This window comes from Artibeus jamaicensis, unplaced genomic scaffold (genome assembly GCF_021234435.1).
Source record: "Artibeus jamaicensis isolate MK-2021 breed Jamaican fruit bat unplaced genomic scaffold, CSHL_Jam_final contig_923, whole genome shotgun sequence".
Taxonomy (NCBI): domain Eukaryota; kingdom Metazoa; phylum Chordata; class Mammalia; order Chiroptera; family Phyllostomidae; genus Artibeus; species Artibeus jamaicensis.
Window position 1 is genome coordinate 4,599,027 of NW_026522014.1, and position 27,321 is coordinate 4,626,347.

Below are 27,321 nucleotides of genomic sequence, written 5' to 3' on the forward strand. Positions count from 1 at the left end.
AACACCCCCCACCCCCCAAAGCTTCGAATTCCTCTGGCACCTAACATCTGCACCACAGAATTTACCACCTGGCTACACCCTCGTTCTCCTTCTTGGGTATAAACAAGACAGAAAACCAGCCTCTTTCCAAGGGATTCGCAGACATGCTAACTTCCTCCTTGAAATTTCCCCAACAATGGGTCTTTGAGGAGGAATTTATATTCTTTCCTTCTTCAAATGATAAAATCTACTTACCTCCTTGTGATAGAATATGTTTTCCCTTTTGTCTTAGTTATCAGGAAATTTGAAGCTCTTCGGTACTGGATTGTAATAATCAGCTTATCTCAGGATCCTGGTAATAGCTATCTATTCTATCTGCCCCTGCTTTGTGTTTATTTTTAATTTTGCAGTGTGTTTAACTTGTAAGACACCCTAAGTCCTTTTGGAACAAAGTGCAAAAATAGACCCCCAAGTAAACAATATTCTTCTCTTATTATTTCATAATTTCTATTTTCCCACTTGGATTGTGAGCCCACCTTATATTTCCATTGACTGCCTGAAGTAGGAAGCATATGGTAGGTCCTTAATAAAACAGCGTCGGTAGACTAACCCTTGGGGGTAGCCTAAGAGAAACAGCCTACCTTGTTAAAGCAGGTTAGATGATTTTAAACTGAGATGGAAACATCTCATAAAAATAATTCTAGAAAAGGGACCCCAAGCACAACTATTTCTGCTATCATTTTGTTACATGTTTAAAGTATCAGGAGAAGAAAAACACAATAAAAATCAAAAGTCATAGTTTTAGCTATTACAGTATCTAGACATAGTGCTTAAACCAGGCGAGAAGATGAACAAAATCAATCACTGACTTCCAGTAACGCACACCGGGCGACCGGGTGTGTTTTCTCCACACCCCCAAGCTTTGCCGGCTGCCTTTCTGATAAACATGGCACTTCAGGTACTGTCTGACTTTCTTGTTTCTTCTTCCCTTATCCTCATTTTTGCTCCCCCTTTTCCTTCAGTTCTCACATGAAGTAGCAAATATTAAAATTGGCTCTCAATAAAACGACCTGTGCCATCAAATTCTTTTCTGTCTAACTTTTCTGGGGGGAGGTGGGAAGGAAGGGGGAAAGGGTTTCTTTTTTAAGCTCACCCAGGGAGAATAACTTTGAAAGAAACCACAAGAATGTAATCAAGTCACAGCCAGACTTAGCCTGTGTTCATACTTCCTGTCCTTTACCCCCACCCTAACCCCAAACCCCCCCAAACATTCACCCACTGACACATACCTATAGCCATTAAATATCTTTACAGGCATGTGTGAATAATCCATGTAAGTGTAAACACTTTTGAGACTTAACATGCACCCAGCTGACTGGGCTTTACCGTTGTGAAAGAAGTGAGGGCTCAGGGAGCCCTTTCTGATGCTCTTTTAACCAGAGTGGAAATGCTTGCCTTTTCCTTTCAATTTTATGCCGCATGAGTTGCCCTCCCCAAACTTCTCCTTTTAAGCAACAATGTTTGGAGAGAGAACGAGGATGATAAATAGCAGGTCCAACTATCTACATCATTATAAGATTCAAATATATACCCACCCCCACCTACTACTGATGTAACCTGCATTTTATGTCTGATGGTGGAAGATGAAATAAAACTCATCTTTATCTCCCAGAGTGACTGTTTGAAGACCAGACCCTATGGGCCCATCTTGGTCAGCCTCACGGCACCTCTTAACCTTGCAAACTGTCCACAGTCTGTAATTCATACTTCGTTACTTTCCCACTGCTGTTTTCAGTGTCCCAAATCGCCTCACCTCATATTTAACTCGTATTTGCTTTTCGAAAAGAAATGAACTTCAATTTGGTTTAAGTGGAACAGCATGAGGTAAGCAAATCTGTTGTAAAGCAGAAAGCATAGCAAATATGTTCTACATTTCAACAGAATATTTGAATTGCTGCTATGTGAGATTCTCCGTGCCCATTTTCTCCACCGTTAAAACAGACTCGAGTACCAGGTATTTTGATTTTAGATGTAATATAAGAGACACATTGCATTTAACGGCAGGAGACGCGGGAGCTCAGACCTGCAAAAAACGAGCCTTGACCCTTTGAGGAGGTACCCTTCATGTGTATAGTCAGTTGTTGATGCAAAAAGTAGAACTTAAAATGTAATTATTTTGACAATTTTACCGTTAGATTTCAACCTGTTGAATGGGACAAATCTGGGCGTTTGGGCACACGACTTCTCAGCAAGAAGTGGCATTTGTCTGAATGTGGGGAGGCCAGCTTGTCACATTAGCTCTGGGAACCAGCAGTTTAGAAACATCTGAGTCAAGTGTAATCCAGGGATCTGGGTTCACAACTTGGTATTTTAAAAGGATGGCATATATGAATATATTTATGAATTCAATTACGTTGATGCAACAGTTGGTCGGCCAGATGCTAGAGTCCAGGCTGACGGTTTGAGGAGCAGCCTGGAAACGTTCCGCCACTCAGCCGCCCTGCTGATAGAACGCAGTTGGGTGACCTGGCATTCAATAAGTGACAAATAAATAAGCCAAAGTGCTTGAGCCTGCAGATACCACTTTATGTGTGCATCTAAATGTTCACGTCTTCCGGGCAAGAACACAGCTGCATTTTTCGATGCCTCTCAGTAGAGCCTGTTGTCAGGCCTCGGCACCTCCTAAACCTTAATCCCAATGTCCGATCTCTGATCAGCCTGACCTCAGAGAGGCAGGGTATCAGTCCAGTGAACAGCCATCCCTGGGTACTAATGAGCACTCGTGCGGTGACCCTCCCTCTCTGCCTGCCTCGGCCGAGGAAGCCAGGAGGCAGAGCACACCAGGGGAGCTCCTTCAGATGGAAGCAGACAGCCATTCAGGGAGCACCCCTGCTCGCTTGGTGTTTTCAAAGCGACACTGCCCAAAGTCGTGCTGCTGAAACGCCCATTTTGAAGAAGAACTTTCAGGTGGAGCTGATATTTATAAAAATCATGCCACTGTCGGGAAATACTCCTTTTATGAATTAGGCAAAGCTTGTAGTTTTTTTTCCCATGGCTTTAAACACTCAAATACTAGTCAAAACCTGTGAATATGTATACATTCTTTTATATGGATAATTATCTTCTTTATTGGTGGCGCCTCCTGGATTAGGAGGATTCTTCCACGCAAATAAGCAGTAGAGGAAGGTCGTGCAACAAAGAACACCTTTCATGTGGCTTTAGTTCTTACTTAGCAAGACTTCTACATTTCTAGGAAGGCAAATGCTAAATTCCTGGATTGCTACAACCTTCTTTCTAATTATTTTTTTATTTTTATTTTTTATTTCTTTTTAAATTTTTATTAATTGATTTTTAGAGAGAAAGAAGGAGGAAGGGAGGGAGGGAGAGAGACAGACACACGGATTTGTGCATATTCTTCAGTCGATCCTTGTGTGCGACCTGACTGGGGACAGAACCCTCAACCTTGGTGTGTCAGGACAAGGCGCTAACCAACTGAGCTACCTGGCCAGGGCTCTAATTATTTTAAATTAACTAAGTCAAATTAGAGTCTCGCTGTATTCTTGGTTAGTGTATGCAAACACCAAGCAGACCCACCACGCATATTCCGTTCAGAATAGCTTAGCCAAAGGGTTTATGTCTCATTTTGAATTTCTGACCATGATAGAAACAGGTAAAGATAGCGTCAGTTAGGGATCGTGAGCATTGTTTTAATGTTAGCCACAGAAATGAAGGTAAATACAGGATGCTTTGTGCTTTAGAAGGATTGTCCCTTAAGTTCAAATAATGTTTCCCAGTGATAGTACCAAATTCGCAACACCTCTTTTGGGCCAAGAGGGTTGGTATTTTGGTTTGGTTTGGTTTGGTTTGTGAGTTTTGGTTTGTTTGTTTGTTTAAGCACTTTCTTTTTATGGTAGAGGTATCCATTTTTGTGTGAGCCTGAAATTTTGGGGTCCTTTGGTGGTTTTTTAAAAGTGATATTGTGGTCTCACATTTTAATGTTTCCTGGAAGAACTGGCTGGCTATTTATTTTAATTACTTCACAGGAACCCACATGATAATTTTTGAAGAACATTTGCTTATTACTCATTGTTTAGTATTTTGGTCATCATTTTTTTCCTCAACAGGATATAGCCTTCAAGATAAGACTCTATGGGCTTTCTTTTTAGTTCCGAATAAAAATACAAAAATTCTACTATTAGTTGTTGGCCCTCCCCCCACCTACCTGCATATTAACCCCCACCTCACTTCCCGTCCACTCCAAAAGAAATTTTCAAGGAGCATAAACATTTCTACCAAGTCTGCTTTGAAAGTGAATCACTAGAGCCTAATGCAGCCTCAAGAACTGCAGTGTTTAGAGGTGTTAGGCATTTTTACAATAATTTTCCTATTCTCCAGTCTTCAAAATACTGAAGCCTATCGGGATGCCAAGAGGTGTCTGATAAGAGGAAGACAAAAAATGTAGAGGAAAATAAAACAAACATTACACTTTCTCGATGTGACTTTGGTACATTTCTAACATCAGAAATAGAAACTCATGTCTCAGGAAACCATTTTATAGTTAACAGAAAAACATACAGCTCTCTTCATTGTGAGAAGTATACTTATAAAATCAAAGCTCAGATTTGGAGATCAAGTCTTTATTGTAAAAGGTTGATGGATGTTTTGAACAGAGTTTACCATCTGCCTCTCTTATGTAAATTTAATATTATTATTCTTTCTCAGTGGTCAAATAGGAGGTCTATTACTTTCATAATTTCAAAAATGTTACTAAAAACCACCCTGGTACATTTTGTATGTGTGTTTTGATGAAATACAAAGTAAAAAAAAAATCACTGTGATATGAACCTATAGAACATCAAGGAAGATGGCTTTAATTATAATATATAGCTTTGAATCACTCTGTAAAAAAACTTTTAGCCCTGGCTGGTATGGCTTAGTGGATTGAGCACCAGCCTGCAAACCAAAGGGTCACTGGTTCGATTCCCAGTCAGGGCACATGCCCGGGTTGTGGGCCAGGTTCCCAGTAGAGGGGCACGAGAGGCAACACACACTGATGTTTCTCTCCCTCTCTTTCTCCCTCCATTCCCCTCTTTCTAAAAATAAATAAAATCTTTAAAATATATATATAAAGCTTTCACGTACTTGATGCCGTTCAGTCCTCACCGCACAACAGAGACATAGCCTCCTAAAGCCAATGGGAGCCCCTGCGGCCCAGCCCGCCACCTCACAGGTGAAACAACTATGAGCCAAGGACAAGTTCAGTTTCCCAAGGTCTGTAGTCTTTCCACTTTCTCCTCTTCTCTTTCCTGGTCCATGCTCCCTATGTGGTCCCATCTTTCAGATCGGCTAATTTTAGTCCCTCCCCCAAAGTCGCAGAGACACGTAGGGAACTGGGACCCGCATCTTTGCCTTCCAGCATCATTTCATTCTACCCTGATGCCTGGCTGGCTTGTCCCGGCTGGTGAAAGGGCCAAAACTCCCATCTGCTTTCTTAGTTTTCGGGAGAAAAAAGATGTGACTGTCACAAGGTGCTAAAGATGCCTGGAATTCTGTGGGTAACACCTTCAGCATTTTAAATAATTGATTCAGGAAACAAAATAAACATTCTGATTGAGATCTTTTCCCCACTCTTTCTACAAGCGGGTGTGTAGTAAATATGGTTGTATTGACTGGGACGGCAAAGATCTGTTGTTTTTTCCTATGAAGACCGACGACCACCGCTGTGTTTCATCGAGGACCACGGGGTTCCAGCCCACAGCATGAGCTGAACAGCGAGGAAAACCAGAGTCAAACCTAACTCTACCACTCACAACCTTCGTGGCCTTGGGAAAGTTACTCACTTTTCTGAGCTATAATTTTCTGTAAATACCGTCTACCTTACAGAGATTTTATGTGGATTAAATCAAACAATGGGTGTATAGAGTCAGGCACACAGCGCCTACCGGACAATTTACCCTTCTCTGCCCTGCGTGTCTGCCTGGGAAGCGACGGGTCTCCGCTCCTCCGTTCTGTCTGAGAGTCGGGGCGCTCCGGTCGAGCTGGTCTGCCCCAGATCGTTCAGCATTTTGGGCTCCGCCCTGGGGACTCATCTAAAACACGAGATGTGGCGGCTGCACCTCTCTGGCATGGGTCGCGCGTGGAGCGGGCTGCATGACAGCGTGATTTCTCTTTTCTTTTTTCCTCTCACAATTCTCTGTCACTAAACAAGGCATTAGAAAAAGGAACACAGGATAGTTCCCCCCCAGGAAATTTGATTGTTTTAACCAACTCTTTCTACAGTAACATGCCGCAGAACAATATTTAGCTTACTAAAGGGTCTTGAGCATTTTGAAGAGTAAATATTTAAAATCACCAAGCTTCTGTGGCTTTAATATATACAAGTGATACGCCAAGATCCTCCTCAAAAATCACTGGTCAAATTTGCTCCTGCATTCTCCACGTTTTCAAAACTTGTGGTTTTCTGGAATCAGTGACAAGGCATGTGCCAGTTATAACCACTTGCGGCTCCAGACACAAATGTTTCAAAATTCAAATAACAGCATTTTAGACCCCGATGCTTTTGGTATATCTTATGAAAATGTTAGTATTTCATGATATGTGTGTTTGCTCTTAAATGCTTTTAATTGGGCTTTCAGATTACTCTTTGGGTTTAAATAAAAGAGAATATAAAATTTCTTTATTGAAAAAAGTATTTAATGAATGTTCAGAATAGCACCACTTACTATGGTAAGAGTGACATTAGCCTGTGCCTATGCTACATTTGGGAAGAAGTGGTGGGTAGATGCCTCTTTACTTGATCCTCTGCTAATGGATTCAGTTCTGACCAAGACCTTCCCGGCCTGAGAATTTCTCAAGGTTAAAACAAAGCCTTTGAAAAGATAAGCCCTTCTCTCTTTCCCCAAATATGCACATACTCCAGCCTAGAATTACTTGCACGGGTGACTTTCATCACGGAAGTTCAGCCTTGGGAGTAAGGGGTGTTAAGGAAGTTGGGAAAAACCTAGAGAAGAATAATAGCATTTCTATGCCATCCTATTAAATGTGAGAAAATTGGTGTTGGTAACATGAATAATAGCAGTTATTTCCAGATGTTTCAAAAGCGAAGTCTCCAGGGTTTACTACGAGTTCAGCTAAGTTTCTCAAAGAAGAAGCTAGTAAAAGAAAAGAGGAAGCAGTACTAGAGATTAACAGTATAAGTTATTGAGAGAATTAACATATGGAGTAGTATCAGCTCCTTAGAAAATGGCTCTTCGAGAGCTGACGGCCTCCTCACTGCTCAGAACAAGGACTGGGGCGGGGGGTGTTTGTTGTGTACGTGTGTCTGTGTCTAGACCTCTGTGTAATCAGTTATACTGCCAGCTGGTTATTGAAAAAAGATGCTGAGAATCAACTTTTTTGGACATGTGTAAGTCTTTTCTATCCTTTAAGAAAAACACGATACTCGAGTGCTTTAACAAGTAGTGACTGGTGTGCTATAAAATCAAGCACTGAGGCAAGAATAAGCTTCTACTAAGAGTTAGAATTTAATGTTCACAAGTGGTCCGTGGAGAACCAGCTACTCCACACTGCCTTTTTTCCCTATATTGATAAGGAAAAATGGTATGGTTGTGCTATTTAGTGCCCTTACATATTTAGATTTTCTGGAGAAAGCAGTTTGAATCACCTAGTTCAAACAGTGAGAGGAAGAAAGAAACTACAGAAAGAGTAAATAGGCAAATAATTTTAGCTTCAAATCACTATGCAGACATGGCATGTAGTAAACATTTTGGCATAGAAGAGTTACACAATATTAAAATACAAAACTATAAGGTTAATATCCTTTTTAATTCTTTTGAGCTCTCAATGTCATATGTACTTTTTTTCAAATTACTCCCCCATTTGGATACTTTTTAAATTAAAGTAAGACATGCCTCACATGTATACTACCAACACGTGCGCACATACAGTGGGCCGTCTGAAACTTCTGTGTTGCTTCAGTGGTATTACAGCTGTGTTCGCTGGTGAGCAATGCCCAAGCAATTTAACTCACAGAAAGAGAAATCACTTACAGTTTAGTACCTTGACCAATGTTTGCATTACATTTCGGTTATGGAAGTTTTACCTTCTTCCCACTGATGTCGCCCACTTTCGCTTCTGCCCCGCACTGTGTGAATTTCACATTCACTCTGCACAGTTGGAGAGCTGGATGTAACATCTGGAGCTGACTTCTCACACACACATTCCCGGAACACTCAGTGAAGATTGTGCACGTCGCCTGTTACCGTTTTATGGCCTTGTGACTCCGGCCTGCACAGGCACTGAGTCGAACCCCTGAGTACAGACAGCTGACTTGGTGAAGATGACTTGGGGGAAAAAAAACTTCCATTGTTTAGATTTCTGTCAGAGGATATAAGAATACTTAATTTCTTTTTATCTCTAGGGCTTTCATTATCATTTAAATTTCATTTTACATTAATTGATCAGGGATTAGTAAAGCCATTATGCAGAAATTAGAATAAGACAAGCCAGATGGAATGAATAATTCATGAAGTCCAATTACGTTTTATTTCTGGTGTACTTTCAAACTTGCCTCTGACTTTTGTGCTATTTTGATGTGACAATATTCACTGGAAATCAAGAGTGCCATTTTAATTTATTGTATCCCTCCGAGTGGAAGCATTTGTATGCAGTGAGGGTATGCTAATGCATTCCCCCCCCCAAAAAAACCCACACATTTCAGGGCTCTTAGAAATACTGGATGATCTAATAGAAAATGTGATTCATCTTAGAAGGTTTAGGGTAGAAAATTGAGCCACACAAGTCCACCTGACTTGGGTGCACTGACTCCAGGTAGAAGACTAAAGTCTTAGAACCCTGAGATTTTTCACTTCTCTGAACAGCTGCAAATCCCCTTAAAATATGTTCCCATTCTCTGCCTCAAAGGAGCCATTTGGTCTAGGGTTGGACTGGAAGCAGAATTGCAGCTACAGACAATGACCACGGGGTGGCAGGCGTTGCCTTCGGTGCAAAGGGTTCGGGGGCCACCCGGACTGCAGGGGTTTGCAGAGCATCCGTGTGAGTCGGATCCGGGCAGAAGGACGATGGCTGGGTTTGGGCTCCGAGAGACTCGCAAAACCTAGGAAGGCTGGAATTCCGAGCTAATGGGCAGTCCAGTCCACCTGCCTGGAATGCCTCTGACGACAATGTCTGAAACTGCCTCCCCAACCCCCCACCAACCTTCGGTCCCAGCCCCCGGCCCCTTAAGAGCAACCCCCCTCCACCCTGGTATTTATTTATGCCACTGGACAGTTCTAGTCACATTAAAGCCGCGGTTCACCTTCTCGAGGACTTTCATCTCGGGAAGTTTTATGACACTTTGTGAATGTGCAAAGTTTTTAATTAGGCTCGCTAGACAGCCCGAGGCGGCAGCAGCGCCACAAAGTCTTCACGGTCTCTCTGCCTTACAGCACAACAAGCCGCTCTACTCCTTTGAAGACAATGCCGACTATGTGTACGACGTCATGTGGTCCCCAGTGCATCCCGCGCTCTTTGCCTGCGTGGACGGGATGGGGCGCTTGGACCTCTGGAACCTCAACAATGACACCGAGGTGAGCGGCGGCGCAGGCGCGGGGACCGGAGAGCTGGGAGGGGGGCGCAGGAGGCCTCTCTCCTTCTCCCCATATTCCCCGCAAAAAAAAAAAAAAAACCCAACACAACAGCCTTTTGGACAGACCCTCCCATTGCATCTGGGCTGCGGACCCCCGTTCTTGACTGCTCTGAAGAGAATTGGCGAATGCATTGACAAAAAAAAAAAAAAATCATTTAATCCCACTTCATCCTTAAACCGTGGCAGGTCCTGGACAATTGACAACCCTTTTTTGCAAAGAGCAAAAACGATACTTGTTCAATACTCTTCCCCTAAGGGAAAGGAAACACAGGCATGTTTCAGAGCGGGGCTGAAATAACTCTATCGGCAAACATTTGGGAAAAGTAAGCTTTTGTGGACCCTGATTTTAGACTGGGCTTTTTCTAAAAGGGTGATTTGTCAGTGTTCGCTCTTTGTACCATTCCCACTTTCAATTGATAGAAGATGATTCTGTTGACTGATTATGTTTAGATCCAGATCCAGCCTTCATTTAATTTTTTCAAGTTCAATAATCCTTGACTTAAGATGTTGACCTTGCAGACAGACTTTTCTGCAACAGTTTTCAAATGTGAACATGTTTGTTAAACTATTTATTAAAAATCAGGATTTTAACGTGTTCTGATTTACAAGTGAAAAATAGCCATTTTTTTAAAAAAGCAATTGACGATAAAGAAATATTCTTTCTAAAAATTAGGCTTTCTATATATTTGTTTTTAAAATTAAGTCATGTGTGTTATTTCTTTTTTCCACTCTCAAAATTATTGAGGTGCTGATTTGGCTGTGTGGTTTTTTGTTGGCTTTTTAAAAATATGAATATTAAATGCCTTTCAGTTGAATAAAATAAAATGTTCTCTTCATCATTTCCTGGTCTCCGATTTAGGGCAACTCTCCATAAATAAGAATGGACAGGTAAGAGGAACAAGCGTTGCAAACTATATGTCAAGTGGAGAACAAGGGGAAGCTCTTTTGAAGTGTTTTGAGCAGGAAACAGCTCAGCCTTTTTAATTAGGAAGCTTACAGCTGGAGGATATGAGGAGGAGCAGACTCCCCTAGTATTTTTTTTGGTGGGAGGGGGCAGGGAAATATCTTTCAGGTGTTAGTATTGAGTCATTGTATCTTGCAAGTTATGTACAACTCATGCCAAATAGCTCCCTTTTTAAAATGTATAGAAGAGCAATGTATGTGACAAGGATAAGGGTTATTGGATGAAACATCTACGATAATAATTTAAAGACATGGATATAAGCAATGCCCATTTATTTGGATGTTGCAATGTTTATAACACTATTGCTTTTCATACAAAGATGTTATTACTCCACATTGTAAGTTTCCCAAAGCCTTTCATCGCTGTTGATTAAAATCATATTGCCTATATCTTCTAGAATAAACTCATTCACTCAAAGCAAGCAGAAAACACACGTTTTCCAGATCGACTGAACAGACTCTCCCTGTATCAGAAATCAGATCTAGTAGAAGTGATGTTTTGGTAATACCCAACCACAGTGCAATGGGAATGAGTATTCTATAAACTCCTTGATAATTCCTGTGTAACTGTTTTTTGTGTGTGTGGGGGGGGGGTCAGCTTTTTAGGTAAAATGAAATTAATGTCTCAATACTGCCAAACGTCATCTTCCCCTTCTTTTTCTCTAGGTGCCAAAAACCAGCCACATAAAAGTTTTTTAGTGAAACATTACAACAAATCGTTGCCGGACATGTGAACCATTTAGTGTTGCGATAAACTCCCTTCTGTTTCCCCGTAGCCGCTGATAGACCGAGTCCGATCCAAATGCAGTAATGAGCTGAGCACTTTCGAAAACCCTCAACTTAGTTTTCCCTTCTATCAAGTTGAGCAAGATTTTTCAAATATTTGTGGGATTACTAATTAGATTTGTTTTCAAAAGAACCTAAAATCCCAGTGTTTTGTTGTTGTTCAGATTATTGTGCTTTTTATACAAAGTTGTCCCAGCTGCTCTGCTGCAAGAGTAGTTTATACTCGTGGACCTCGGTGCCGTGCAGTCACTTACACTGTATAGATCCCGTCTCTGCAGGTGAAATGGCTGAGCCTTAAAAACTGGTGAAAATATTTGTAAAACTGAAGGCAAAGAGTAAGAGAGGCAGACGAATGAAAGATTATTTCCTTTATGGATTCATAAACCTTTGAAAGGTCATTACTTGGTAGAGCTAATATGTTTTGCCAAATCCTTCATGAATTGGATAATTTACTAGTACGTATAGTCATTTCCTTTATCATTTATAATATCTGTGGAAAGAAGGTATTTTTAATGGTTAGAATATTAATTGATTCACTTTGCTACATTCCTTAATTCCAGATAAATAAAATTCTTTAAAATGTAGTAGGCATAATTTAAAATGTATCAAAAAATCAGTTTTTTCAGAATGATTAGTTTTTTACCATACTCATACTAGGGTTAAACATTTTTATTCAATTTCTGAAATTATTCATAGATAAAATCTGATAATGAGTAAAGGTGAAGTATAGTCCTGTTTGAATTCTCTCAGTTACGGAGTTCAAAATTAATTCTGAAAAACCCTATAGCCGAATCTCAGATTTGTTTTCTAAGAAGCACACTAATAATAAATTCACATTGTTTTGTCCTTTGAAAGGGATGGTTACAAATTCAGGCTCCAACCTGCACAGCAGGTACCTTTATTGTAGAAATTGTGTTTTTAAAAAAAATAAATAAATGAACGGGGGACTTGTGTTTTACATTTTTTGCTCACAACTGACATACTGTGATTTAAGCGGGTAAAAGAATTCTATTGATTTCAAGATAAAGTTTAAACATAGATTCTTACATCTGATGGAGTTTTATTACTATTTTGAAGATGGGTATTGGGTCAATAATCTCGTATCAACAGATGGTTCCATTCCGGGACGCACAGAATTCTGGGAGTGCTCAGGCATAGCGGCACGCTGGTGAGACACAGGTTTTGAACAGAAGTCCGATGATCTTGGTGGCCCTCTTTTCACTACATTTTTTTTTGTCTTTTTTTGGTCTTAACATTTACCTTTTTAATTTTTTAATGGACTATTATCATTTCTTGTTCAGCATTTTTGTAGAAGGCTTGGAAATCTGACCTTCATAGGAATAAACTTCTAACCTTAAACACAAGAGCTCACGCAACCGATGACAGTGAAGGTTCACACAACCTTATGTTCACACAACCACTAACACTTGTCTTTTTTTTTCGAACACTAAGGTTCTTCTAACACATACTTCAGGTGACATCAGCACCTCTGGTTCACTTTAATGGTAATTACTATTTTGATTGTCAGTGCTGTGAGATTTCATGTGTTTATTAGAGGAGATACAAGGCTTCTTCTACAAGCAGGTGCTGCCTCCATTCATCCAGATATCACCCTGGGGCTTTTGCAAAGGTTGGGAGCGCTTTATGCATCCTGGGCCTGCCAGGAGAAGGACAAACAGAAAGAAAAGAGAGAGAGAGCGGGGAGAATGCGGTTTCGAGGTCTTTCACCTGCGTACTTTTTCTTCTTCTGATCACCCCTCCCTGATGGGGTTTTGAGGGACTAACACATACTTTTTCCTCTGAAGACTTACAATAATATGACTTCTATTCCACCATACACTCCCCCTTCCTGCCTTGTACAATATCCTTAATCTTGGTAAATCCCGAAATGTCTTTCTCCATCAGTCCGTAAACCACGACCTGATCGTGAAGTATCCCACTGAGCTGCTGTGTTTGTGTGGGCATCGGATGCACCCACTACCTAATCTGAAGAAATATTTGTGTCACTCACTACCCACTGATTGTGGGGGAAAACTCTCTTCTTTTCATTTTTCATTCAAGTGTCTCCTCTGTACCCCTTAGTACCATGGAGTATATGATTTAAGAACAATGAATATCCTTTTGCTTCTGCACAGGGATGGGTATAACTTCATGCGCAAGAAGGCGACTCATCCAGTTAAATGTATATTTAAATTCATATTCAGAGATTCTTTCCTGACCTTTTCGGCAGGTTCCAACAGCAAGTGTGGCCATCGAGGGGGCCTCTGCCCTGAATCGTGTTCGCTGGGCTCAAGCTGGCAAAGAAGTGGCTGTTGGGGACTCAGAAGGTCGTATCTGGATCTACGATGTTGGAGAGGTACATGTTATTTTATGGGAGGGTCAGTTTGACTTGTATATCAAGCTTAAAGACCTAGTGGAATTATTGACAAAACTTTTGGGGCCATGAGATCACTCTTGAATGTATTTGCAAATATTTGTTCAGTAGGAGTTTGGTGAGACCTTGTTAGGACCTACTTTGGTCTTCTGACTTCACACACAGGACCCTGTAGGTACTGGTCCAGGCTCAGGTCAGAGCCCGTGGCATCGCCAGCTCTCCCGGGATGAGTCATGGCACTTCCCACTCATCTCATGAAAATGCGAGTCTGCCAAACTCATCATTCTGCCATTGCATCTGGAATTTGGTGTTGATTTTCAAAAGTCAAGTGTTAGTTGGTATGCCCCATTAAGATGTAAACGATTACTCTTTAAGTATAAAATGTGGCCAGTTTAAAAGGCTGAGGTAAATAAGAATTTTGTACCATTTTTATAATATTCAAAGTAGTATATAAAATATAGACCTCTTTGGTACATCTTTTACATGATACAGATTGAGGCAAAAGTATGTTTACAGTTGTGAGTACTTGAAATACAGTTTATTATTGTATTATTACTTATTAATTGTGTTATTTTTCCAAACTGACTTTTGCCCCACCCAGTATGTACAGTATTCCTTGTCCTGGCTGGTGTGGCTCAGCGGAGTGAACACTGGCCTGTGAACCAAAGAGTGACTGGCTGAATTCCCAGTCAGGGCACATGCCTGGGTTGCAAGTCAGGTCCCCAGTAGGGGGCACCCAAGAGACAACCACACATTGATGTGGTTGTCTCTCACCCTTCCCCCTCCCTTCCCCTCTGTCTAAAAATAAATAAAATCTTAAAAAATATATATATATTCCTGGACATCATAGCACATGTCAATGGAAAAAACTACATCTTTTATTTCAGTAAAATCTCCTTGAATTGTTATACTGTATTTAATGACACATTATCAATCACTTGTACTGAAGCATATCTGTTTATTTTTACTCTGTGAGAAAGTGTTGACAAAAACCTTCATTTCCAATGAGGTTAAAGGATTTTTTTCCTTAAAGACAGAAAACATTGGACTTCCAAGCAAAACAAGATGAGAACGTTGTGCAACGCTCTCTTGGCATACTATGCACATGACATTTGCATTTGGGGAGGGGGTGTACCACACTTGTAGGCATGAATGTCTTCAACCCAGGAAGTGCTCAGTGAGGGCCTGGTAGATGGACTGAGCTGCTCACATTGAGAAGGGTTCTGTGTGGTTTCATCCATCAGCTCTAGAAATTTGGCAGTCCTAGACGGTTTGTTCTACAGTGGAACTTCTAATGACATATTATATATACCGCTGTGTGGTTGAGGTGATTGTGTTGAAACAAGGTAAATGGTGTTGTTTTTGGAATTTTTAAAAATTCAGCCAGAGACAGAAATGGAATGACTTTAGAAAAAAAAGTTTTCTCTTTGGGGATGTGCCACCCTAAGTAAAAGAACTGGGAGAATCTCTTGGCTCTCCTGCATGTTTTCTGTTTCATTAGACACCCCCTGAGCTACTCCTGACGCCACAGGCCGAGTCGTTCCAATGACAGCAGAGATTCGGTGAATATTTACTCCCACTCCCAGTGCTGAAGATGCAGCCGGTCTGGTGACTGCTGACACAGTGCGCTGGCCCTGGGAAACAGAATACCTTCCCAATAAAAAAAAACATATTGCCGACAGTTTCACAGAAATATTTTCTTCAATGGGTATTCTTTTTATGCAGTGCCTCTTTTTATTGGTCTTCATTAAAATAAGACTAAAGGACAATAAAAAATACTCTTTATTGGTTCATTTACTAAAAAATTTAAAAAGTAGCAAAGAAGGAAAGTATAAGCACTCAAGTTTCTTTTTTATCCATCTTTCTTTCTTTTCTTTGTTTATAACAAGTGGAATAGTGGGAAAGAAATAGAGGTGGAGACATGTCAGAGAAGAAACGACAGAAAGTAGATGAAATTTAAAAACTCCTTTCTCCATCCACCTCTCTTTCTGATACATAATATCCCTTAACTCTTGTAAGATTATATGCAACATTATTTTATCCAGAGGACTATAAAGCAGAATAGTTTCACAGCCTCATTTATTCAAAGGCAGGTCTTTTGAAAAGTCTGTATGTTGACCACAAATATCATATATAAAATATATTTAATAAATACACATATATTTGTGGCTTTATATATTTACATATATACATACGTACACACGCTATTTCTGTGCAATAAGAAAACACAGGATATACATCCAGAATTTTCTGTGATAAAGTGGTTTCTACTTGGTGGACAGAATTACTTGAATACTACTCATTTGGGGAGTATGACTGATTTTGCAAAAGTTGTTTTGGCTGACCTGTGGCTGCTAAAGCTTCTTGCTAGGTCGCTATCATCATTTCTCAACTGTGAAGTGTTGCTGTACTTGTATTTCAATTATTGTGCTGGCAGGTCAGGCTGGTTTCCATTTTTGTATTATTGTCCTTACTTTCCTAAGTGATATTACAGACTATAGAAAGGCCGGCAACTCTAGGCCAGTCTCGCCTATTGTCTGGAGTCTAGACAGGCTATAGAAAAATCTCAGTGACATATAATAGACCAAACAATTTGTGGGGTTGTTTATCCCTACAAATGTACTACCGGAGGAAAAGAAAGGATATACTATTTTATTGAGAATAGATGATTTTATAATCTTCTAGCCCTTTTCTGAATGACCAAAAATCAGGATAGGCTTATACGTTTGCACAGTTCTTTCTCTATTGTTCGATCATACACAAAGCAATCTATAGCTCAGAATGATTCAGACTTAACAAGATAATTTTGTCTTAACTATTGGGGTTTCTTTTCCTTCAGTATTTTTGTAAGGTATTTACAAATTTACTTCATATTTATTTCTGGGGGAAAATGCAGGGGAGGTGTCTTTTTCTCTTTGCTCGTCAAGATAGCCTCTTCTAAATCTCTGAAGACCACTCTGCAGAGGCCGTAGGTGCGGGAAGGAAAGGTGGGCTGCGTAGAGCTGAGCCCAGTGGAAGCCCACTTCTAAGAGGTGGCGGATCCCTTCGGGGGCAGGGGTGCCATGGTTGTCATTCCTGTCGTCTCCTTCACCAGCCTAGAACTGACGAAGCACCACTGTGCTTAGAGAGGGGCAACTCTCCACGGTGCTGCCCTGCCCTTCCAAGGCACTGGAACTGCAGAAAGCCAAAGCGCCTTCTCGGCCAGCTGGCCCGTTTAGAACGTGAGGTCAGATCTGAGGCCAGTGCCGCTGACCATAGGGAAGGGGTTTGAGCAGGAAGTGATTTTAAAAGGAAAAAAAATACAGAGGAAGAGAGAAAATACGGCACTTAGGATCAGTGTGGTAGTAGACCACACGCCCATTATCTGTGTTCAACGCTGGCCCGCTGGTCCCCTTGAAAACTGAATCCCTCACTAGGGTCATGCTGGCCTGCGGAGGGAAAACCTCGTTTTGTGGAAACCTCTAGGAAGGGAGATGAAATGCTGAGTCCACTTTCTTGATCCATTTATCTTGGACCTCAAACGCTGAGTAGGTGTCTGCGGGCACATCTCTCACATTCCTTCTCCCACAGCTGACTCGACTGGGAACTGGGCCGAGAAGAAAGGAGCGGGCAGCAGGTTACCTCTGGCCAAGGTCCTGCTCCAAGAGCGAGGCTGGCTTCATGGTGTGCAACCTCGTGGGCCCCGTGCTCAGAGGAGCTCTGAGCTTGCTTTGCTGCTCTGCTCTCATTGTCTTGCAATTGTTAAGAAAATTCTTAACAAGGTACCCACCCCCCGATTTTCCTTTTGTGCTGGGCCCTGCAAATTCTGTAGCCAGTCCTGGCCACAAGAGTACTTCTTTTAATACCACTCATGATACAAATCAGAAATGACAAATTTTGGCCTTGACCTAGATCATTAGGAAGAAGGAGAAATCTTTAGAAATGTTGTTAAATATAGTATATGCCATATGTTCTTCTTATTACCTATTTCTTAAGACCATTAAGAAAATTTGAATTAAAATAGCAATGACTTTACATTACAAGCATCAGGAGGCCAATAAAAATAGAGCTGAAACCATATTGGATATTCTAATTCTCCCCACAACGCTATTTCGATTACATCATAATTTTAACTGAAAGTCTAATAGAGTTTTGGGGAAGAGCTCTGTCCTGCCTTCCCCAAAGGTTGGAGTGGGGCGGGGCTGCCTTTGTCTGGCCCCTCCATTGGCGAGAACTCCCTGATGAGAGACGTCTGGGACTACCAATGGCGACAGCGCTACTCAAGTCCAGGTAGATGTGCCGACCAGGTGAAATGGACCCCGACCTGGAAGGGCACTGCCGGAGGGAACCTGGTGTCCCCAGTGGTCAATGACTGTCTGCTCCTCCTCCTGTCCCAGCTGGGCTGCGGCTGCTGCCGGGAGCCCCAGCACAGTGTCCCCACCATCGTGTCCTCCTCTCTTCTGTACAATTGTCCTCTGTGACTTTGAAGATGGTGGCAGAGAGCAGTGGCTTAAATCCAGATGTACAGATACAATTTTTTATGAACCTGGGAAGGGGTTAAATAGGATTGGGTAGGAGCTCACTGAAATCACTGGGTTGAGTCTGTCCATCCTTCTTTTTTTTTTTTTTTGTTACATTGAAATGGCAAAGTCGTGAGTAATGGCTCCAGGCCTAGGACTCAGGCGTAGACTATGAAACAGCAGTGCTTTCAGGTAGGCCACGTGATGCTTTGTGTGTACAGCACACAGTTCTGGTAGTTTGATGTCAGCATTGTGTCTGGAAAACATACTGCACACATTTGTTTTCACAGAGAGGGGCCTATTTTCTTTGCGGAGCAGGTGCTTAATTGCCATTAGCATAAATGGAAGTTATGTGAAATCAATGAAAGGCCGAGAAGACCCCTTGTATTATTTGGCTATGATTTTATTCTATTTATATGTCTTAAAAGTTATTTAAATAGACAGTGGTGGCACATGCCATTTAAATGTTCTAAGATCTAAAGTAAGAAGTGAGCCTAGCTCTTGAACAAGTTTTGAGGATTTTTCTCCCCAAACTATGGAATTGCACTCTGTTTGTTTTGGAGTTGTATGACTCCGTTCAATTAGTTGAAACGCGGATAAGATAACAAGTCATAAATTAACTGCAAATATAACCTGAAAATGTTGAGTGTATTTTGCCTCAATACACTTGGAGAGAGCTGTTAATCATGGTTGAATTTTTTTTAATGATGTGTGAACACACATATTCTAAAGAATTAAACATAAAAATCAACCACTGCCGTGGCTCCTTTACTGAATAGCAAGCATTTCCATGTATGTGGAGCTGATTTGAATAGCACGTGGGCTGGCGAGTGTAGAATTATTCACCCGTCCCGATGATCGATCGCCAGCCCATCTACCTGTCATCCCTGCACATGTGTTTCCTTGCGGGCCGGCTGCAAGGCGCAGGTGCTGCCGCGCAGGCGCAGCCGTGGTGACTGTGCCGTGACCACCGTGTTTGCTACTTCTTTGAATTCGTTAGAATGCTGTTTGCGGCTCCAGTTTTGAAAGAAGCAGTTTATCTTCCACCTCCTATTATTTCGTTTTCCATTAACCTCTTCCAGGAAAGATTTTGTTTTCCGTTGTGAAAAACACAGAGATGTTTCTAATCCCCGGATATGTTTCCGCAGTAGTCCAATGATAAAAATTCCAAACTCATGTTCAGCTTAAAGAAGAATATGAACAATACAATGGCAACGTGAAATCTGTAATTTGGGAGATCAATGCATCGTACCGCCCTGGCTCTTTTTGTTGGGTTTCCTACTCGCTAATTACCTGAGAAAACGTGCGTTCATCTTTACGTTTTAACCCTGAACTCGGGCAACATTCGGATACCTTGTTTGATATGACTATTTGGGGGCCAGTCATTTACAATAAACTTCAGTAGGTGCAATGAATTTGACACTTGTTAGTAGATTAAAAGGTCCTTGAAAAATTCTTAAACAAGAAAGATGCAGGTGCACATGAGAGATCAAATGTAACTTCTGAAAACGTAAAGCATGACTTAAATGTTCACTTAAATATATTTTAAAGCAGAAATGAAAGCTTAGAATGAACAGCTCATTGGGAATCCCAACAGGAAAAATGACCTATGTGAGTCAGTTTGGAACGGGGGCCAAGGTGTAAGGTACGAAGACCCTGACAAAGGGGCTCCCCAGCCAGCTAGGATAAGAATAAAGGAGAGTCCCTGAGCCATTTCTCCTGCACTTTAAATAGCACGTTGCTGTAGCAGCATCTGAGAAACTGGAAGTGCCGGGAGTTAGAAAGGATTTGAGTGACACAAAATAAATACAATACGTTTATGGTTTTAAGTGGATTACACTTAAGCAATAATTGTTTGCTTCATGGAACCACTTCGAGTTTTCCAGTAGGACCAGGCCTTCATCAGTTTTACATGAGAAGTTTGTGCCCTGAATATAAATGGAAGATAAATATCCACTCCCTCCGTGGGGAAGGGGATGTACAGAGCACAAAATATGAAGTTCACCTGAGAGATTGTGGTTAACTCCAGTAAAGGTTCCTTAGTGAAAACGACCTGCAGTTGAAATCAGTCAGTTCGGTTACGATGCCTTAGGAAGGCCCCTCGCCCCTGCTGGTGGCAGACTTGAGAGCAGGGCTCAGCCCAGGCAGCTCCAGAAGAAGGGAGCGGAGCTGGGCCCGGCTTACCCAAGTCCAGCTGTGACTGCCCCGGACACTTGTGTTTCTCATTATGCAAGTGTGGCTGTAGATGGCAAGACGCCTTTTTTTTAATGTTCAGAGGCCTTTGCTGCAGCAGTTCACTCTCCACAGCCAGCAGTGCTGGTCTTTCTGCAGGTGGCGAGAAACACTGCTTGGGCGTTTCCTCCGCAGGAAAGAAAACTCTGGCATCCACACTTCCGTGACACCAAACACCTAGACGAAAACCACAAAGGCACATACTTAGTGCCTTTTAGGTATCTGCTGAGAACACCTAGACATTTGCTGACCGAGAACCAAAACACTGGAATTCTCAACTGCCTGTTTCAGTTTTTGCCTGAATTTGTGTTGTCCCAGCCATAACTCTGTGCAGTTAAGTCAAAAAGCACAATAGCATATTTGTATGGGCAGGTTTTGGGTGCTAAAAATATAATTACATAAAATAACCTACTTTGAAATAATAAATTCATTTCCTTGTCATAATGAATTAGAAGTATTTGAAATAAAATAATTAGGTTAAAATGTATGATTGTAATTTTAGTGTTAACTTGATTTCTTCTCAGAAAAGTGCTTAATTTTTAAAAAGAAAAGAAAAAGCACTATTCCAATTAATGTTATAATTACTCATCTTATAGTGAATGTAGTAGCGATGGCTTTCATTTGGATAATTATATATGTAAAAGATCATGATTAGACTGATTATAAATAGTGTGCTTATTCAGGTAGCATAAGTTTATAAAAATAGATTTATAGGATTAATATTTTTTCAAGCCACTTTTTTTCTTAATTGATAAGAAAACACTTAGACTTGTATGTATTATGGAGTAGATGACTCGGTGAAAACCCTAATATTTAATTTTATAAAAACCAAATTAATGTTTGTGTAGTAATTTGCAATATTCAATGAAATTCATATATTTCCCATTTTGGTGGCAAACGGCCTATGAATATAAACCTTCTGAAGCAAGTGCCAGTTTGTATAATTAATCATCTTTTATGATTCTTCTGTGGTTTCAAGCTGTCATCTTCAATAGCAGTTTGGATTTTGAAGCAGTCGCTAATTATAGTGTTAATTTTTTTTATGGCTGACAAAATTGTGTTTAGTTTTAGAATTTCAAAACTGTTAAATTTTATCTTGAAAAAAATGACTGCCTAGAGCAGCAGCCTCCGATCACAGCTCAGACCAGCCGCGGAGTCTGAAGCGGCTTCAGCCGTGGGTGTGTCTACATGCACAGTGGCCCAGATAGAAATGAGGAGTCATCCGTGTCTTCCATGCATGTGTGTGCTGCTGCTGATGTATCTAAAACCTAACGAGAAGGCCACTATCTGCTTAGGCACGTGCATGTGTGAATATTTATGTCCCATATAGATTGGAAGTGAAGGAATCATTATATTCTAACTTCAGGGAAGGTATGCATGAATTTTGGAGAATGTCAGCTATCAGAAAATCTTTTACATTTTTAAAACATGAATTATTTATCACTTCTGGAGTCTCAAAGTTGAATGTTACAGAAAAAAATTCTCACTCTAACTTTTTTGGCTGGCAAATGAAACTGATCACTGGTTCATTCCCGAAGATCTGTCCCCTTTATGGACAGCCTATAGTTTCTCCACATGGAGATGGAATCTGTTGTATTTCTTTGCCTGAGCAGTAAGGACCCATAAGTGAAGAGCGAACATCTAGCATCCTAAAAACTAGCCGCCCTTTTGATGGAGGGGGACAGAATCACTTTGGCAGACTTTCTTTGGTGAATCACTTTCCTCAGGAGAGTTTCTAATCTTTAGAAGTAATTTAGAACACATACAGAAACACACACAAAATAAATACAGTTGTTCAGTTCAACAGGACATCCTGGTCTAGCACAGTGCCTGGTACCTAACAGGCACTCAGTAAATATTTGGGTGAATGAAAGTTTTATAGGTGAAAGTTGAAGGTTAAGGGAAAGCATTTGGAATGCAGCCTCCAAGTTGGCTATAAATTAATGGGCAGGAAAAAAATAATCCATTTATTATGTTTGCACCGAAAAGGATATATAGAAAATACATTTAGGAAAGATTGCTTGTCTTTCCTTCCGATCTCTATCCTGGTCCCTCGCCCCTCCTGTGCTTGTAAAAGTGAGCAATGGGCCACTAGTGTAATGCAAGCCGAACAGTTGATTGAAATAGTTATCAAACCACTGGAAAAATGCTTCACTTTCATTGTGCTTTTTTTGGACACTATAGATATGGTAAATCATGGACTACATTATAAAAATACCTCTTTTATGCCCAAACATTCAGTAGGAGGAAATGACATTTCTTTTATTACCTTGGTAAATGTTTTTAAGGTGTTTAACTATCAGCCTTCTCTTTGTCAAAACTGCTTAGATGCAGTGGTTGCTAGGAATTTACTAGAGAGCCCGTAGTTAATAATATCAGCAAGAGAAGGGTTGTATGTTCAGTCAGCTAACATGACAGGTCAGCTCAAGTAGCACATGCTTTTTCGTTTCCCTGTTATTTGCTTGATCTTTTGTGTTATGGAAAAAGAGTGGTAATTGAAGTTTAAAAAGTTTATTTTCCGTCATTGCCTGTCAGCCAGTGTTTCCAGCATTTCCCCCATCTTTTGGACAGAGAAATAGATTGTTCCAAATAATAGGAAAAAAATAATGCTTAAGAAATTTCTGAAGAAAGGAGGGTGATAAAGATTTTAACGCAAATGTGAACGAGGTCAATCTTCATGAATTAACTCTTTCTTCTTCAGCCGTGTGATTCCCCCTCCCCCCTTCACAGGTAAAAAACTTTGAATTTCGTCACACTTCCTATAATGCTAAGTTTTGACATGAAGGATATTTTTAAAGGTTTATTTTTTAAGTATATTGTTTAAAAGTGATTTATTTCCTTGGATGTTTGCTGGTTTATTGAAATTGATCAGACCCATATTTGTCACTATTTACTTTTGACTTTCACGCCCTACCTTTATTTCTTTCCTTAATTGAGTGGTAATGGATTTTTTAAAAGTGTTGTTCTAACAAACATGCTATAAAAGTTAATCACTCACTTAAAAATACAAGGAAGAGGTCTTAGGCACAGAGATCTCAAGCTTCCTGGGTGGGTGAGGGATTTTTGGATCAAAGAAATTCTTTTCTTTAACTAAATGTAGTCAGATATCATCAGAGGACTATAAGTTAGCATGCTGTGAAATTTCACAGAAATTTTAACCCACTGACTAGTTAATAGCAGATGCGCCAGAATGGAGATTAATGTAACTTCTACTTTCTGGACTTCTCTAAACTGCTGTAAATACTAAGTTACCACACAGTATATCTTTTTGTGGTAGAAAACTGCAGTGTATTTACGCTCTCTGTGGACTGCATTCTAGCTTGGAATTTTGGTCCGTGGTTTTATCCATTGTTACCAGTGATGCTAGACTCTCCCAGGAGTTAAATACAGTGGAGCTGTATTTATGTGAAGCAAGTATACTCGGTCGTTCCAGCGGCTGTTTCATTGCTTATTACCTCCCACTTTGCTTCCATCTGTGTGTGGCAAAGGGAATTGCCCTAAAAAGTATAGGCTTCCTCTGAACACAAGCGTGCATTTGTGTACCAGTAAGTCCACAATCTTCTGAATTGGGGTGCCATTAATGATTATACTTTTAAAAAAGCTTTTAGAGCTTAAGGGGGGTTTAGCAGTGGTTCCGTAGAAAGCCACGTTTGCCTCCTTGTTTTCTGTAAATGCACTAACAACAACAACAAAAATCAATGCATATGAAAGTGAAAAGGTAATTTTTTAAATATCTTTCTTACAGAAGACTTTACTAGTCAGGCTGCTACAGGGGGTGAAATGTTGTGTGTCTGTTCAGAATCCATGGTTAATGTAATCATCCCAGGCATTGTTTTAATGACCCAATTTAATTGAAAGATTACAAAGATGCTGATGAAACACACACCCATGGAATATTTATCCTGAAGCCCAGAGTCCTACTCACTTTAATTTGTTTTTCATGTGTAATATAGCTGAGAAACCAAATTGAAATCACAGGATACTTTTCTGTCTTAATTATCAAAAACGTTTTTGTAATTAACCTGCTTTTACACTCAGCCACGCCTGAGATGGACATTTTCACCATAAAAAAAATGCAGCGTTGGGTAGCGGGAGCGGCTGCAGATAAGGCAGCCATTTAAAATCAGGTGTTTGGCTCTATAAACCCTTTACAATTACTCACGAATGAGGGAGGCTTGACTGAGGACTGTTCAGCATGGTTGGCCATGTGCTTATAAAAAGAGACACAGGAAGGATATTTGTGTGTGTAACCCTGATTATAAAAAGTCATTTGATTTTTATAACAGCAAGTTCAGTGGTTACAGAGCCTTATGACTAGAGCTGAAAATGTAGGTTCCCACTGCAGAAAGGGCTGCAATAAAGGATTGGCGAGCTAAAGCTGTGTGAGTCGTAGTTGAAAAATAAAAAAGACATATGTATGTGTGTACATCTGCGCACATTTATGAAGAATAATGACACTTTAAGTTTGATTTTTAAAACGTGCAATGAAAAGTAGCCTGACAGAGTTTTTCTTGTGATCTGAAGGAACCTTTTCCCACACTGAGCTTGTGAAATTTAGCTATTACTCAAAGTGTGACTATTTAGGAAATGATTTATGTGGGTTTTTAAGAAAAATGTTATAAAATACAAGGAATACTTCTAAAAATGCAGCTCTGTATGGTTGAAAAGGAGAAAATGAAAGAATGAAAAGATGGAAGGAAGCAAAAAGTAAAAAGAAACATGAAAAATGGAGGAGAGAGGAAGAAGCATTGAGAAGGAAAACCATCATTTATTCAGGGTGTATAATGGGCCAAATACATTATATGCTGAACTTCTTTTCTGTCACTATTAAAATTTGCAACTGTCCTAGGAGATGGGTCTCAAAATTTTTTCCTCACAAATGAAGATGTGAACATCAAAAAATACTAAAACAAATTTCCTAAGAACACACGGCAAATAAGTGGCAGAGCTTGGCATGGGGATGCATGATCTGACTGACACCTGAGAACTCCATTCTCAAAATCTAGTTATTCTACCATCTGTGTCTCCTTTGAAGTGCACAAGAAGCTCAGGCAAGACCCCCGGTGGTCAGACTGATGAGTTATTTGGGGACGGGGCGGGGCAGGGTCCAGAGGAATCTTCTAGTCTACTCAGGCAGAGAGGAGGGGACAGACTTCTGAGAGTCTCAGAAGTTGTGCAGAGCTGGGGACTAAAATGATCAATTCTCATGAATTTTCCCACAACTTTTACACTTTTGCTTTTTATAAGGATGACCTTTCATCTCTCAAGAATCTTAGAACATGAAAAATAATCTTCAGTGTCTTTCTAGCAGGCGATTCAAAACATCCCCTGCCTGCCTGCCCCTGTGCCCTGGTATGTGGCATTTCTCAACAGGGCGAGGCCCTCTCCGGTTGCCACACACAGTGAGAACACCTTGTGCCTGTTCTGTTGTCCTCAGCCAGCCATTCAGCTCCTGGCCCTCTGCTTCCTGCCTGGTGAAGAGAGGTCCCTACCACTTCCTGAGCGCTTTCACATAGCAAATGTCAGATTTAATCCTTAAAGGAAACAAAATCAAAACCACACAAATGTTGTCAAATTGATAGCATTCACTTTCATATCATTTTTAAGAATGCGTTCAAAATGACAGTTTTAAGAAGAACATATGCCTATTCCTTGGTATTTTCTTCACTGGATGACTGTTCTCATCCTCTCCACCTCTCTGTCGATGAATGGGTCAGACACTATCACCCCCATTTTACAACTGGCGATGAGAGAGGTTAAGTGCCTGGCCACTGCCCGTGACCAAGATGAAAGCAGGACGTAGGTCTTCCGTTCAAGTCTGAGGTTCATTTTACCTCCTCCTCATGGCCAAATTGCTACCTCAGAAACTACCTTTTTGGTCCTGGCTGTAAAACTAGCATTATGTCTATAAAAGCTGGTCACTCTTATAGCTAAGATTTTGTTATCTCAGGAATCAGAGCCCTGTGTGTTTGGGCATAGATATGCTTTATGCATTTAGCAAAATTTTAGAGAACAGTCACCTAACATGGGGGTGGGAGTGGGGTGACCAGTGGTGGACGAAGCAGAGGGAAAATTTGAGTCATCCCTGAACTTGAATGTGGACTTTGGCCAATGAATATGAAGGAGGAGAACATTTCCAGATCCATTTTGATTCAGTAGAATATGGGACAATTTTTATGAGTCCTTCCTTAGGATATAAGTATGGAGTATTTTCTTCATGGTGCTTCCAATGGATTTTTTAATTGACTGAAATGAACCATCATCATTTGAAACTTGTGAATATTTTTCCTATCACAAATGTAATTCTTTGAAAGTTATTTTAAACTATGGTTTTCAGGGATAAAAACAAAACCCAGAGTGATGTTCTAGATTTAATGCTTTGACAGAAACTCAGAGATGCTGACACTATGCCATTAACACGCCGTTTGCTTTTTACCACTCGCTGGACATACAGCACATTCCAGGAAATGTTGCAGTTGTCGCTATAAGGAAGGTAAATTTTAGGCTCTTCATATTTTGAATGTCAGTGAAGTTTAAAAAAAGCCTATGCCGGTATTCACACTTTTTGACCTTAGAAAACATAATAAATTAATTTTCATTTGTATTTCGTAGTCATCGTATGGCAGAATGATTAACTGTTATGTCTTCCATTCTTAGCCTAGTAGCTGGCATATGCTTGATACTCAGTCCAGGCTGATGGAGTCAATTTGTAGGCTAGGTAGAAGGACATGAGAGCAGAGTTTTTCCTTAGCTAAAAAACATGAGCAAATATTTGTTTCTACTTAAAATTGAGGTATTATTAGATTGAAAATCCCCTAGAGAATCTCAGATGCATTTATGTT

General features: G+C 40.5%; 1 protein-coding gene across 6 annotated transcripts in view; it reads left to right on the forward strand.

Annotated features, from left to right (window-relative positions):
• DYNC1I1 (dynein cytoplasmic 1 intermediate chain 1) overlaps window positions 1–27,321 on the forward strand; it is a 295,022-nt gene that overhangs the window by 263,995 nt on the left and 3,706 nt on the right. For all 6 annotated transcript variants that reach the window (XM_037136706.2, XM_037136707.2, XM_053655067.1 and 3 more), the window contains 2 exons: window positions 9,426–9,566; window positions 13,605–13,730. In XM_037136706.2, coding sequence (XP_036992601.1) covers window positions 9,426–9,566; window positions 13,605–13,730 — 267 coding nt within the window. The remainder of the gene's footprint in view (window positions 1–9,425; window positions 9,567–13,604; window positions 13,731–27,321) is intronic.